At 39.6% G+C, this 15,235-nt stretch overlaps 1 protein-coding gene across 1 annotated transcript in view; it reads right to left on the minus strand.

The window, feature by feature from the left end:
* Positions 1-15,235, minus strand: part of LOC143297153 (uncharacterized) — a 44,037-nt gene extending 28,802 nt beyond the window's left edge. Inside the window, exons 1-5 of the mRNA XM_076609340.1 lie at positions 14,944-15,235; positions 12,275-12,379; positions 10,338-10,380; positions 2,750-2,828; positions 1,111-1,208 (exon numbers count right to left, since the gene is read on the minus strand). Coding sequence (XP_076465455.1) covers positions 1,111-1,208; positions 2,750-2,828; positions 10,338-10,380; positions 12,275-12,379; positions 14,944-15,096 — 478 coding nt within the window. The 5' untranslated portion in view covers positions 15,097-15,235. The remainder of the gene's footprint in view (positions 1-1,110; positions 1,209-2,749; positions 2,829-10,337; positions 10,381-12,274; positions 12,380-14,943) is intronic.

A 15,235-nucleotide genomic window follows, 5' to 3' on the forward strand; every position in this document is an offset into this window, starting at 1 on the left:
AAGCGGATGAAATGGGTTTTTTTATTCAAATCTTTATTCGGGGCATAGAAACATTCAAAATTTCATCTCCTTTTCACACAGTGTATGTTTTCAAGAGCATTGTGACCTGAAAGATTTCCCAACTAATTATCATTCAATCCCATACCACTAACGTTTATTGCTACTACAATCCAGTTAAGATAAGTTCCCCACAAATTCAGTTCACCACTGCTACGTTGCAGAAAAGAGGAACAAAACAAAGAAAAAAAGAACAAAAAAAGGATAAACTGATGGCTTTCTGTGATGCATATATGATGTAGAGTATATGGATCAGTCCACATACTCTGATGCCTTCTTGAAACTTAAATGCTTCTGAATGTGACAATTTCAGAGTCGATCCAGCATGCAACACAGGCTTTTTGTGGGTTTTTTTTATGCATCAAGATCCCCTTGTGAGGGTCAAAAATTAAATTTCCTCAAGCAGAACCAGAATGTCAGACTTGTCATTTTGGTGAGTACAGGGTGGAAATTTTTCTGATCTTCCAGGTCAAAATTTTTTCAGACCTGCTTGTGCCTGAACCCCCTTTGTGTGTATATGCAAGCAGATCAAAAATGACCGTAAAAGATCCTGTAACCTAAGTCAGCATTTGGCAGGTTATTGTAACAAGAATATACCCAGCTTGAACACCCCCGATAGCTGAGTATGGCTGCCTTCATGGCAGGTTAAAAACAGTCATACACGTAAAAGCCCACTTGTGTACATTTGAGTGAACATGGGAGTCGCAGCCCACAAACGAAGAAGTTTCCAAAGTGTCCTATATGTCAGCGAGGATGTGAGTGAACCCCTCAGAAGGGAGAGAAACTGGTGCATGGTGGGGCATGATCTACTACACACTGATCAGGTGTCTGTCACTTCCAGCGGTTTTCCTATTCATGTCTATCATCACTTGAAAATCATGCCTGGTTTACAAAAAGTGAACAAACCTGTTATGTTTGACAGTTAACTGCCCAACATCTGTATGAAAACAATTCCTTCTGATGACAATAAAAAGAAAAAAAGACCCCCACACCCCCTACGCTGCCCCCTTCCTCCAAGGCCGGTGTACCCCCTTTGAACAGTGACGTGCTTACACTGCAGAGCAAGGGCTGCCAACTCCACCAGAGTGTCGTATTCACAGGTCATTCGCCCCGCATAAATGTCCTGCTTCAACTGCAGGAAGAACATGTACCTGTACACACATCCACACACCCCAACATCAGCATTCCTCTGTACACACATCCACACACCCCACCTTCAACATGTACCTGTACACACATCCACACACCCCACCTTCAGCATTTACCTGTACACACATCCACACACCCCAACATCAGCATTTACCTGTACACACATCCACACACCCCAGCTTCAACATTTACCTGTACACACATCCACACACCCCAGCTTCAACATGTACCTGTACACACATCCACACACCCCACCTTCAGCATTTACCTGTACACACATCCACACACCCCACCTTCAGCATTTACCTGTACACACATCCACACACCCCACCTTCAGCATTTACCTGTACACACATCCACACACCCCACCTTCAGCATTTACCTGTACACACATCCACACACCCCACCTTCAGCATGTACCTGTACACACATCCACACACCCCAACATCAGCATTTACCTGTACACACATCCACACACCCCAGCTTCAACATTTACCTGTACACACATCCACACACCCCAACTTCAGCATGTACCTGTACACACATCCACACACCCCAACTTCAGCATTTACCTGTACACACATCCACACACCCCACCTTCAACAAGTACCTGTACACACATCCACACACCCCACCTTCAGCATGCACCTGCACACTGGCTCTTGGTTCTTCCTGCAGGCAAGCACACACAGTCTCCTGCACCACAATCGTACATGGTTATCTCTTTTCATAAAGACTAATGTGTATTAGCAATAAACATTTCAATTAATGCATCCCATCTCACCTGGCATTTCTTGTACGCTTTATTATCATAGAAAAGGTAGGCTCAGGGACATGGGATAGGTTTTTTTCAAAAACCTGTGCATATGTATACATGTAAAAACACATGGATACAAGTGAATGTTTAAGTACAAGCGCATGTCAATGAGTGCATTTGTTGGTACAAGAACAACACATGCATATATTATATATGCATGCAGGATCAGGTACATGTACATGCATACAAGTGCATGGGCAGGTAATAATATACATGCATACATGTGCATGTACAGGTACATGTACAAATCAGAGCATGTACAGATATATATCTTATATGTGTGCATTCATAAATGTGTGTGTTCAGGAACACGTGCATGCAAACATGCATGTGTGATGGAATCTTGATTTGTGCAAATGTACCATGCATTCATGTATTTTCACTGCCCTTCCATTTAAAAATCATTTGCACACTGAACACGCATGCACACACAAACATATACAACACACATACCTATCAGTGATTAAAAAAAAAAAACCAAAAAAAAACCAGAGCCTCTCTTAAACCAAAAGTCATGGAATTTTACAATGATGAAAAAAAAAACAACCCACCCCATCACAGCTTTCATTTTTCTATCCCTCTGTCTCAGTGATCATGACCATAAAACCTGACGCCCAGACTTCATCGTGAGGTGTCCAATCCACCATCAGTAATCAAAACAGAAAGAGGACCAGAAACAAAGAACTGACAGAACAAAGAGCAACGCTGTAACGTTTCAGTACCTACCGAGTCAACTCCTCATGGAGATTGTTGGGCTCCGATGAATAAAACTTCACTCTGAAACGGAACGTGTACGGAGGGCCAACTGAAAGCAAAGCCAACCAGTGAAAGAGGATACAACATCCAGGTGGGAAAGTCAACACAAAATGCAGTCAACACAAAATGTGTGAAAGGCATAAAACAGTAGTGTACTGCAAGCACACATGGCCAGTACCATACACATGGACATCACTGACATCCACACAAACACACAACATACACATGGACATCACTGACATCCACACACACACACACACACACAACATACACATGGACATCACTGACATCCACACACACACACACAACATACACATGGACATCACTGACATCCACACACACACACACACAACATACACATGGACATCACTGACATCCACACACACCCACACAACATACACATGGACATCACTGACATCCACACACACCCACACAACATACACATGGACATCACTGACATCCACACACACCCACACAACATACACATGGACATCACTGACATCCACACACACCCACACACACAACATACACATGGACATCACTGACATCCACACACACCCACACACAACATACACATGGACATCACTGACATCCACACACACACACACACACAACATACACATGGACATCACTGACATCCACACACACCCACACAACATAAACATGGACATCACTGACATCCACACACACCCACACAACATACACATGGACATCACTGACATCCACACACACCCACACAACATACAGTGTAGGTCCCTTCACTTCTTCCTCTCTCCTCCACACAAGACACACTGTCATCTACTGCTGATCCCCAGTTTTGCAGACACACTGGTTCTCTTTCTGAGTGTGTGAGTGAGTGAGTGAGTAAGTGAGTGAATGAATGTGTGTGTGTGTGTGTTGTGTGTGTGCGCGTGTGCATGCATGCATGTGTCTGTGTGTGCAAATGCTCACATTTGTTATATACCTTACTTTTTAGCCTAAAAGACCCTGCAGCACTCTCTGATTTCAAACAAAAAGCTAACATTAACACATACAAGGTGCAGACATCCAAAAAGCCACATCTGACGAAAAGTGAAAGCCCTCCATTATGGCTCTGCTATCAGTGGATGTGGTTTTCTGAGTAGTGATGTCATCTTTGAACAAGAGAGGCAGAGCCTTCAAGACTCACTTGTGATACACTTTTTAAAAAAATCCAAACTTTTTATGTATTGAGTATAATGCATTTACTGTTATATTTATATTTTTTATATTCTCTAAACTTGGCACTTTGATCTGATATTCGACTCAACAAAAGATCTGTCATTATTTTCATTTTTTGTTCAAACAGGAACTTCTTTTGCTAAGCATGAAAGTTTTGTTTATTGCAAACGTTTTGCTGCAGGCAGTAAAACAAGGGAAATTACTCTGCTGGGGGACTTAGTTTGCTTTAAACTGATCTTTCTCATCTTAAACATTACATTTTGAAATTATACTCAATACATAAAAAGCTTGGATGTTTTTTAAAAAGTGCATCATAAGTGAGTCTTGAAGGCCTTGCCTCTCTTGTTTCAAAATGTAATGTTTAAGATGAGAAAGATCAGTTTAAAGCAAATTAACTCCCCCTACCATTACAGAGTAATTTCCCTTTTTTACTATCTGCACCAAAACGTTTGCAAAATAAATAAAACTTCCATGCTTAGCAAAAGAAGTTCCTGTTTGAACAAAAAATGATAATAATGACTGCTCTAGCTGTTGGGTCAGAATATCAGATCAAAGTGCCAAGTTTAGAGAATACAAAAAATATAAATATAACAGTAAATGCAGTTTGCATATAATTAGGCTTCATTCTTTATTTTTTTGTGCCCATCCCAGAGGTGCAATATTGTTTTAAACAAGATGACTGGAAAGAACTGAATTTTTCCTATTTTTATGCCAAATTTGGTGTCAAACTGACAAAGTAGTTGCAGAGAAAATGTCAATGTTAAAGTTTACCACGGACACACAGACACACAGACACACAGCCACACACACACACCACACACACACACACACAGACAACCGAACACCGGGTTAAAACATAGACTCACTTGTTTACACAAGTGAGTCAAAACTAGATCAGAATCTGACCAGTTTTCGTCTCTGCTTGTTCATTCGGCTCTGTGTACTCCATTCGTCAACTCGGTTACCTGTTGCATTTCTTAACACTTTTTCTTTTCTTTTTTTTATACAATTTTACAGCCTTCAGTCGAATGTGCAGTGTTGTAAAGCCCCAGTTCATTACTCTTCCAATCAGAATCCAGTGCGATTGCCCTGCTTTTAGTCTGTCCACCATTTTGCTCTGTGTTCTGCATTCAAAAAATGATCAGTTCACTTCTGATTTCCTTTACCCTTTCGCACAACAAATTTACCCCCAACTCGACCATGCTCTGTGTGCATGTGTTAATGAGACGACACCGCAAACTATGTTCAGTGATGTTAGTGAGTGAAATACAGTCAATATGACTTAGTTTTAATGACATGGATGAACATGCCCATTTAAGCCGACTGCGGAAAGATCTAAGTCTAACGTCTGCTGATCTGTAATTGACATCGTCAGTGATGGGAGCGTTTATTCAATCAAATGTTGTCATTTGGTCACAAGTGGGGCAGAAGTGTTTAGCGATAGGGCCATACAGCTGTAGAGAACCAAGAGATCCCAACTAACTGTGCTGTGCATGCATGCCTTGACGTATCAATTAGACTTTTTAGAACAATAGTGTCCTTTTTTTATCAGGAAAGAAAGTTACATACAAACGTATAATTGTGATGCACCACAGCCACAACACTTCAACCATTAGATATATTATTGTATAACATGTTTTATAAATCATATTATCATGGGTTATCCGATCAATGAACTTGTTATTCAGCGCATGTTTTGAACTTTTAAACAGCTAAGAAATAACTTAGATTAGATTTTCTTTTCTTTTTGTAAATTTGTTTTTTTTACACTGTTATGGAGGTGTAGTGGGTTGGGGTTTAGCGAGGTGGGGTGTTGTCATTCTCGTACTTAGTATTTTGAGAACTGGTTTTCGCTTTCCAAAGTTTACCTTAAATACTTACAAACAACAATCAAAAACACTAAACATAATAGTTTGAAAGTATGAATGTCTGCAAACAAGATAGCAATCATTACTCATTCATGACTTTTGTTCTTCTTTTTTGGTTTTTACCTGATTCTGTTCAATTCTGCTATTCGACGTACATCATCAAAAAGTCCTTTTAAGGTCTAATGCCTCTCACCCACACCCCCATAACATTCACGACCTGCCACCATCCAGCCTTCTGTTCTTCCATCTCACAACACCTCCCTCCCCAACCGAAATCAGTTTGTCTAGCTCAACAATGCTGGGCTGACCGGCTTCCTATTGCCACACAGTCAGTTTGAGTCATATTGCGAAACAGCCTTCTTAGGTAAGTAGATGCTTGCCTGGAGGGACAAGTGTACACTTCTCTCTGCCATAGATTTGTCAGCAGCTTTTGACACTATCGACCACTCTATCCTCTTGAACAGACTTAAAACTTCCTTTGGTATTCGTGACACTGCACTAGCATGGATCACGTCTTACCTGTCAGATCGTACACAGAAAGTGTGTGTAAATGGTACATACTCTAGAATATCTGCCTTGAAATATGGTGTCCCACAAGGGTCCGTCCTAGGTCCTGTTCTTTTCGTGCTGTATGCGGCTCCTGTGTCGGATGTCATCAGTCATCATGCGATGTCGCATGAGAGCTTTGCTGATGACACACAACTTTATCAGTCGGCTTCCATAGCTGAATTTGATGCACTGGTGACTCAAACACAGGAGTGCATTGTTGGCCTAAAGGACTGGATGACTCTCAACAAGCTGCAATTAAATGATGATAAGACTGAATTGATGATAACCTGTCCAAAGAAGTTTCGTCAACATCCTTCCTTTCCTGACTCTGTTCTGATCAATAGCACACCTGTTTCACTTTCTCCCTCTGTTCGCAGTCTTGGTGTAATCCTGGACCAGTCTCTTTCCTTCCAACAGCACATTTCGAATATCTGTAAAGTTGCCTATTTGGAACTGCGTAGAATCAGCTCTATCCGCCACTATCTCTCAACCGATGCAACCAAGACACTTGTATGCTCTCTGGTTCTCTCAAGATTGGATTACTGCAACTCTCTTTTGGCCGGCCTTCCCAAATACCTGTTAGACAGACTCCAACGAATTCAGAATAACGCTGCCAGACTCATTTGCAGAGCTTCTAAATTTGACCATGTTTCTCCTCTCCTTCAGTCTCTCCACTGGTTGCCTGTTTCTGATCGAATAGACTATAAGCTATCCACTCTGACCTTTTCTGCAGTCAACGGATCTGGCCCCAAGTATCTTTCTGAACTCATCCATATCTATACCCCGTCTCGCCAGCTCCGTTCTTCCTCTGATACTCGACTTCTCAGGATACCTCACGTCAGAAGTAAGACCTATGGACACAGATCGTTTTCTTTTCAATCGCCAAAGACGTGGAACAAGCTCCCTGATAACCTCCGTCACTCTGATTCCCTCGCATCTTTTAAATCTCGTCTCAAAACTCACCTTTTCCCTCAGCAATAAGTTCAATTGTGGCAGGTCCACAACTACATGCATGTATATGAATGTGTATTGTGTGTGCGTGTGTTTATGTAAGTTTGTGCCTGCCTATGTGTGCGTATTTGTTAGGGTAGCTGTTAGATACACATGTATGTTAAAATGTATGTATGCAGTGTGTGTGTGTGTGTGTGTGCGTGCGTGCGTGTGTGTGTGCGCGTACGTGCGTGCGTGCGTGTGTGTGTGTGTGTGTGGTCACATTTTGGTGTGTGTATGTAACATAGATATAATGTTTTATGTTATCAAAAGCGTTTTTGTAAAGCACCTAGAGCAGATTTCTGGATAGTGTGCTATATAAGTATCCATTATTATTATTATTATTATTATTATTATCCACACACACACACACACACACACAACATACACATGGACATCACTGACATCCACACACACCCACACAACATAAACATGGACATCACTGACATCCACACACACCCACACAACATAAACATGGACATCACTGACATCCACACACACCCACACAACATAAACATGGACATCACTGACATCCACACACACCCACACAACATACAGTGTAGGTCCCTTCACTTCCTCCTCTCTCCTCCACACAAGACACACTGTCATCTACTGCTGATCCCCAGTTTTGCAGGCACACTGGTTCTCTTTCTGAGTGTGTGAGTGAGTGAGTGAGTAAGTGAGTGAATGAATGTGTGTGTGTGTGTGTTGTGTGTGTGCGCGTGTGCATGCATGCATGTGTCTGTGTGTGCAAATGCTCACATTTGTTATATACCTTACTTTTTTAGCCTAAAAGACCCTGCAGCACTCTCTGATTTCAAACAAAAAGCTAACATTAACACATACAAGGTGCAGACATCCAAAAAGCCACATCTGACGAAAAGTGAAAGCCCTCCATTATGGCTCTGCTATCAGTGGATGTGGTTTTCTGAGTAGTGATGTCATCTTTGAAAAACTAGATCAGAATCTGACCAGTTTTCGTCTGCTTGTTCATTCGGCTCTGTGTACTCCATTCGTCAACTCGGTTACCTGTTGCATTTCTTAACACTTTTTCTTTTCTTTTTTTTATACAATTTTACAGCCTTCAGTCGAATGTGCAGTGTTGTAAAGCCCCAGTTCATTAACTCTTCCAATCAGAATCCAGTGCGATTGCCCTGCTTTTAGTCCTGTCCACCATTTTGCTCTGTGTTCTGCATTCAAAAAATGATCAGTTCACTTCTGATTTCTTTACTTTCGCACAACAAATTTACCCCCAACTCAGACACTGCTCTTTTGCCATGGCTTAAGAGCGAACCGCAATTAATATGTTCAGCTGAAATTTGTAGTAATATTAACAGTAATATGAAATTTAGTTTCAATTTGATACAATGGTGAACATGAACCATGTCAAACTGAACAGCGGAAAAGACTAAGTGTAACTGTTCTGTGTGATCATGTTAATTTTGATCAATCTGTTCAGTGTGATGGTAAGCGTTTATTCAGATCAATGATGTTGTCATTTAGGTGGCACCAAGTGGTGGTCAGAAGTTAGTTTTCAGACAGATAGGGCCCATACAGCTGATAAAACTACAAGTAGATCCCCAACTAACTGTGCTTGTGCATGCATGCCCTTAAGTATCAATTATGATACATGTGTCCTTTTTTTATCAAAGAAAAGGAAAGTTAAATACAAACAGTATAGATTTGTGTGCACACACACACACACACACACACACACATATAGATATATATATATATAAGCATGTTTTTATAAATCATATTATCATGGGTTATCTCAGATCAATGAACTTGATTATTTCAGGCTGCATGTTTTGAACTATCTAAACAATAAGAAATGAACTTAGATAGATTTTCCTTTTCTTTTTGAATATATTTGTTTTTGTTTTACACTTTTTTGAGGGTGTAGGGGGTTGGGGGAGTCGAGGTGGGGGGGTTAGTCATTTCTATCTTCCTTAGTATTGTTGCAAACTGGTTTTCCGCTCCCATGTTTACCCTTAAAAATACTTAACAAAAAACAACAACAAAAAAACAACAAACAAATAGTTGAAAGATAAGGTCTGCAAAACAAAGATAAGCATCATTACTCATCATTGACTTTTGTTCTTCTTTTATTTGGTTTTTAACTTGATTCTGTGTCATTTCTTATTCAGCAGTACACCATCAAAGTCTTGTTCTACAGGTCTGTAGCCCCTCTCCACACCCCACACCCCCACTCAAGCATTCACCAGAACACCTGCACCAGCCCCATCCAGCCCTCTCTTGTTCCTTCCCCATCTCCACAACACCCCATCCCTCCTCCCCAACCCCGAAACATGCTTGAGCTGCATCAAACAAATGACCTGTCTGCCTGGCCCGGCTCCCTAGTCAGGATGCTGTAATACACACCACAGGTGTGTACAACAAAAGCTAACATGATCCCTCAGGTAAGATACAGCAGCCTTGACCAGGCAGGGATCACACAGTGTCACACCTCATCTCTCAGGACACAGAGCTGGCTTGCATCACCTATCTTAGCAGTGCTAAGTTCGCTTTGCATTAACTAAGAATTGTCCCAACTCTGCACTAACGGATTTTCCACGGACTTGGGAACATTCTTTATGCAAGGCAAACTTAGTGCTGCTAAGAACACTACCCAGCCCTGGTGCTGGGAGGGGAGCTCAGCAACAGCTGCACAGACAGGAAGTATCGCAGTCCTCCTACCAGTACCACTTGCTGAATTTCTTATACATGCCGTAACATGGCAACTTTGCCAGTGATTTTTGTTGTTGTTGTTTTTTAATTGAGGAAATATACCATCTATTTCAAAGTGCAAAAAGACAAAAGTGATTGATGAATAATAAACACTTACAACTAGCAGTATAAAATTGTACATTCTCTCTCTCTCTCTCTCTCTCTCTCTCTCTATATATATATATATATATATATATGTAAATTTCACAATTTATACTTACTCTTCACTTGCTTCTTCACTGGTTTTGTGACATCCAGCCAGTGCTGAAATATGCAAGGAGCAGGAATAAATCAGTTGCACAGTATATATATATATGTAATATATATATATATATATATATATTATAGATATATTTCTTTGTTTGAATTCTCTCCAATAAGCATGATCATGCCTAGCAGCAAAGGCTGTATCATCACCAGTGTCAATGACACACCTGTGTGGCCATACTTCTTTCTTGATGAATGAACTTGGCCACACACAGTGTTGCAATAACAACACGGCTTACACTGCAGCCCACCACTCTCTCAACAACACAGATAGACAGACGGAAGCGTAATGACTACTACAGCATGAAACAGGTTTTCTGGTATTAACACCCTGGGCACTGCATGCTTCTTTTCCCTTCCTTTCCTTTATAATAACTGACAGTGGCTGTTATACAAACACAAAAAGGTTCCTCCCCCTTCCTTTTAACTTTTATAATATATATCTAAACATAGTCAATACTTTAGACAGTGTCTTTCTTTTTGACTCACTTGTGTAAACAAAGTGAGTCTATGTTTTAACCCAGTGTTCGGTTGTGTGTGTGTGTGTGTGTCTGTGCGTCTGTGTGTCCGTGGTAAACTTTAACATTGACATTTTCTCTGCAAATACTTTGTCAGTTGACACCAAATTAGGCATAAAAATAGGAACAATTCAGTTCTTTCCAGTCATCTTGTTTAAAACAATATTGCACCTCTGGGATGGGCACAAAAAAATAAAAAATGAAGCCTAATTATATGCAAACTGCATTTACTGTTATATTTTTATTTTTTGTATTCTCTAAACTTGGCACTTTGATCTGATATTCTGACCCAACAACAAGAGCAGTCATTATTATCATTTTCTGTTCAAACAGGAACTTCTTTTGTTCAGCATGGAAGTTTTATTTATTTTGCAAACATTTTGGTGCAGATAGTAAAATATGGAAATTACTCTGTAATTAATGCTAGGAGACTTAATTTGCTTTAAACTCATCTTTCTCATCTTAAACATTACATTTTGAAATTATACTCAATACATAAAAAGCTTGGATTTTTTTTTAAGTGTATCACAAGTGAGTCTTGAACTTGAAGGCCTTGCCTCTCTTGTTTCCATTCTTCTAGTACAAATCCCCCACCCCCACCTCTCTCCACCTTCTATCCACACCAGCTCCCAGTGCTAACATGCCATTATCAGTGAAGCAAGACAACCTCTACCATGTATAATCTGTACTGAATCAGCAAAGAACAGCTCTAGACACACTAACAGTCTGGAATCAACTTCACACTCTCAGACATAGCATGCACATGTAATGATGTATGCTCACTAAACTCAGGGATTCGCCTCTTCTATAGTTATCATGTACTGATCATATATATACATGTTTCATTTATCATTTACATTAATCAGTATAAAACAATACAACTATAATTTAAAGGAGCAATGAAGCCAAGTCAGTTCACCCTATGCATAAGACAATCTAGTGAGCATGTTTGGAAAATCTGTTTGTAAACATATTCTGCTGTATTAAACACCAACCTGAGAGGGTTTTTTTCTTTTCTTTTCTTTTTTTTCTTTTTTTTTTTGTTCTGTCTTGTTTATTATTATTTCTTTTATACTTTGGTTGGAGTTCTATTTTGTTTATGTGAGTGAGTGAGTGTGATATTTTGTTTGTATCAGAGTGTATATGTGCGTGTGTGTGTTGAGCGATTTATCTTGTTAACTGTCCCAAAACAAAATAAAACAAAATAATTCTGATTCTGATTCACACACACACACATCCATTCACACACACATTCATTCACACACACACACACACACACACACACACACACACACACACACAAACATGTACACACACACACACACACACACACACACACACACACACACACAATCACACACGAACAGACTCACATTGACATTGTAGTGGTCAGAGAACTGCAGACCAAAGTAATCCTTCTCCAGGATGTCCAGGTGGTAGAAGATTTGTTCCAGCAGGTCATGTCCAGTGCTCTTTTTCTGTAATAAACCACAGTGACCACACTGATCTGGGGCATCACCTTTTTCAATCAGCAAACACGGCCGAAACTTACTATACAGCATAGTGATCTGTGATATCTGACATTTTTTTCAAAGATTGCAAACATTGCCTACAGTTACCACATTGATCTAGGAGTAGGGCATCCACCATTTCCCATCTGTAAACAATCACACTTACCTATGACTGATTTGTAAGATCTATCATTTTCCATAGATAGATCTGCTAAAATTGCCTGCTATACCAAACTGATCTCGTACCAAGAACTACCATTTCCATCTATGCAAACACAGCCCACATTAACATTTTGATCTAGGACTTCTATCATTTTCTGTCAAAAAAACAAAAACAAACAAACACAAAAATAAAAAAAATAAAAAACAACAACAAACAAACAAACAAAAAACCCATAGCAAACAGGTACCACTCTGATCTAATAAATCTATCTGTACCATTTTCTATATTCTGAAAACAGCCCACATCCTTTTACTGTCTGTTGATGAAGGCAAACTTAAGGTTACTGTTTAAAATTTTCAATGAATTTAGTTGCTCTATCACTGAGAAAATGCTTGTCAAAAAGCAGTTCACTTTTTTACTACTTGAAATCTCTTAGTCTTAGACTTCAGTTTTATTACTTTTTAGATCAGTCAAAATACAGAGCTTTCTTTCATCAGTATTCAGGATTTCATTTGTGCACTATCTAGCCAGAATTTATCCATCTCCATTCATCTTCATCATCATCCTGCTATCAGCTCTAAACAGTCCTATCAATAACAATTTGCATAGCTTTGTCCAGTTATGTTTTGCTCTTGTATAGTTCATACTAAGTATGTGTTTGAGTTGGTGGGAAGTGGATCCAGAGCATATGTGAGACTACAAAATTGTATATGTCCAAGTTTTTTTTGTTTTTGTTGTTTGTTTTTCAAAGGTTGTGGGTGAGGGGGGGACGTGTATGTGTGTGTGTGGAGGGGGGTGGGGAGTAGATGAGGGGGAGAGGAAGGACAGGGAGAGGGAGTGGAGAGGGGTGTGGGGGTATGCATGTGGTGTATTCACATACTTTGTGCATTGCACATATTAATATATAATCATACATACATATATACATACATACATACATACAGACATATATATATATATATATATATATATATATAATGTGTGTGTGTGTGTGTGTGTGTGTGTGTGTGTGTCTGTGTGTGTGTGTGTAGATCTACCCATAAAAAAAATATGCTTAATGTGTTCACTGCCAGAGAATTTTAAAAAAATTAAAATAAAAAGCTCCAACTTCTAAGCTTGCAAGGACATTTTGAGGATTCTGGGGTTATACATTTTTTTTAAATTCTAGTTTAAAAAAAAGTGTAGGGCAGGTGATACAGAAGCAAAGTAAATGTTTTTGTAAAGTACAATAAAACTTACATGGATCAGAATTTGTCCCCATTTATTTTGATTGAAGATAATTATCCAGGTATTTCAAAGTGATGAAAACAAAATACAACTGGAATTAGCATGTTTATACAAGTTATACAACAGTAAGATTATACCTGTACAGCTACAAGAAAATAAAACAGGTTACACGTTAACGATAACAATCACAATGTTTGTAAACTTGAAAGTGAGTAAGTCTAAATGTCCCTACAGTGACCAATGGGTGAATAACTGTCCCTACAATGACCAGTGTAGGTTCTGTCCATAAAACTCAGTTATGTTCTCAGAAAACATAATCATGCATATAATCAGATAATGTGTGTGTGTGTGTGTGTGTGTGGGTGTGTGGGTGTGGGTGTGTGTGTATGCTAGTGCATGCATGCTTGAGTGTGTTCATTTCTTTGCATATTAACTTTTCTTGTAAAGCATACAGGCTCTCTTAAACTAGCAAATGTCAAAACTATAACTTTCGTTTTCTCTGCAGTGGCGAATAGTAGTTTGCACAGGACAGGAATGTCAGACCCCTGCTGGAGTCAGGTTAAGTATGTGTAATTAAACTGGAGTTTGCCATATCAATGCAAATGCTTCATCAATTCATATCATCATAATCATTACACAAGAAAGCATGCACTTTGCACAAATACCATAATTGGGCACAAGACTGTAGGCCTAAAAATTTACTGGTTAATAATAATATATGTTATGAAATACATGTTCTGCAGTACTATGCATGCTGATAAGATTTTTGGGACCCTAATAAGCAGATATTGTGTAAAAATAGAAGAGCACTATCAATGGGAAGATTTTGTACATTAATTTTGACAAATGGCCTCCTATGAGTCTTAAAACAATAGTCTTGAATGTCTTGAGGGCTGCTGATTTATGTACTGTAAGTTTACATGACCATTAAATTTACGGAAATGACATTAATGAGTTCTAACCCTTTTGTTAAAAAAAAAAATCAATTAAAAAAAAGACTAAATCTAGTGTGTTTTTTTGTGAAACTGGTAGTCTTCAGTTTCACTGGCAGTGGCAATGGCTGAATAATAATGTGTATCGTCACAAAGAACTCAAGCAAAAATGGCATGAATGTACTCCACAGTAGCACATTACGACATACCGTCACATCCACCGTTAAGTCCGCGCCGTCCAGTAACACAACAGTACATGTCAACACGTTTTTTTTCTTCTCCACTGCCTGCACGATCTCTGATCGCTGTGGGGGACCGCGTTGTGAACGCCGCTTGCTCAGAAACCTGAAGAACGAAGCCATCGCCAAACGGTGACTGGCTGGGCGACCAACACAATGTTTTTGCTCATCCTATCATCATGACTTTGTTAGGAATCGAGTCCAGTTCTCTGTCAATGGCCCCGGTGGTTTGTAACCAATAAATAAACCTTGGCCTGGTCTG

The sequence above is a fragment of the Babylonia areolata genome, chromosome 2 (genome assembly GCF_041734735.1).
Source record: "Babylonia areolata isolate BAREFJ2019XMU chromosome 2, ASM4173473v1, whole genome shotgun sequence".
Classification (NCBI taxonomy): domain Eukaryota; kingdom Metazoa; phylum Mollusca; class Gastropoda; order Neogastropoda; family Buccinidae; genus Babylonia; species Babylonia areolata.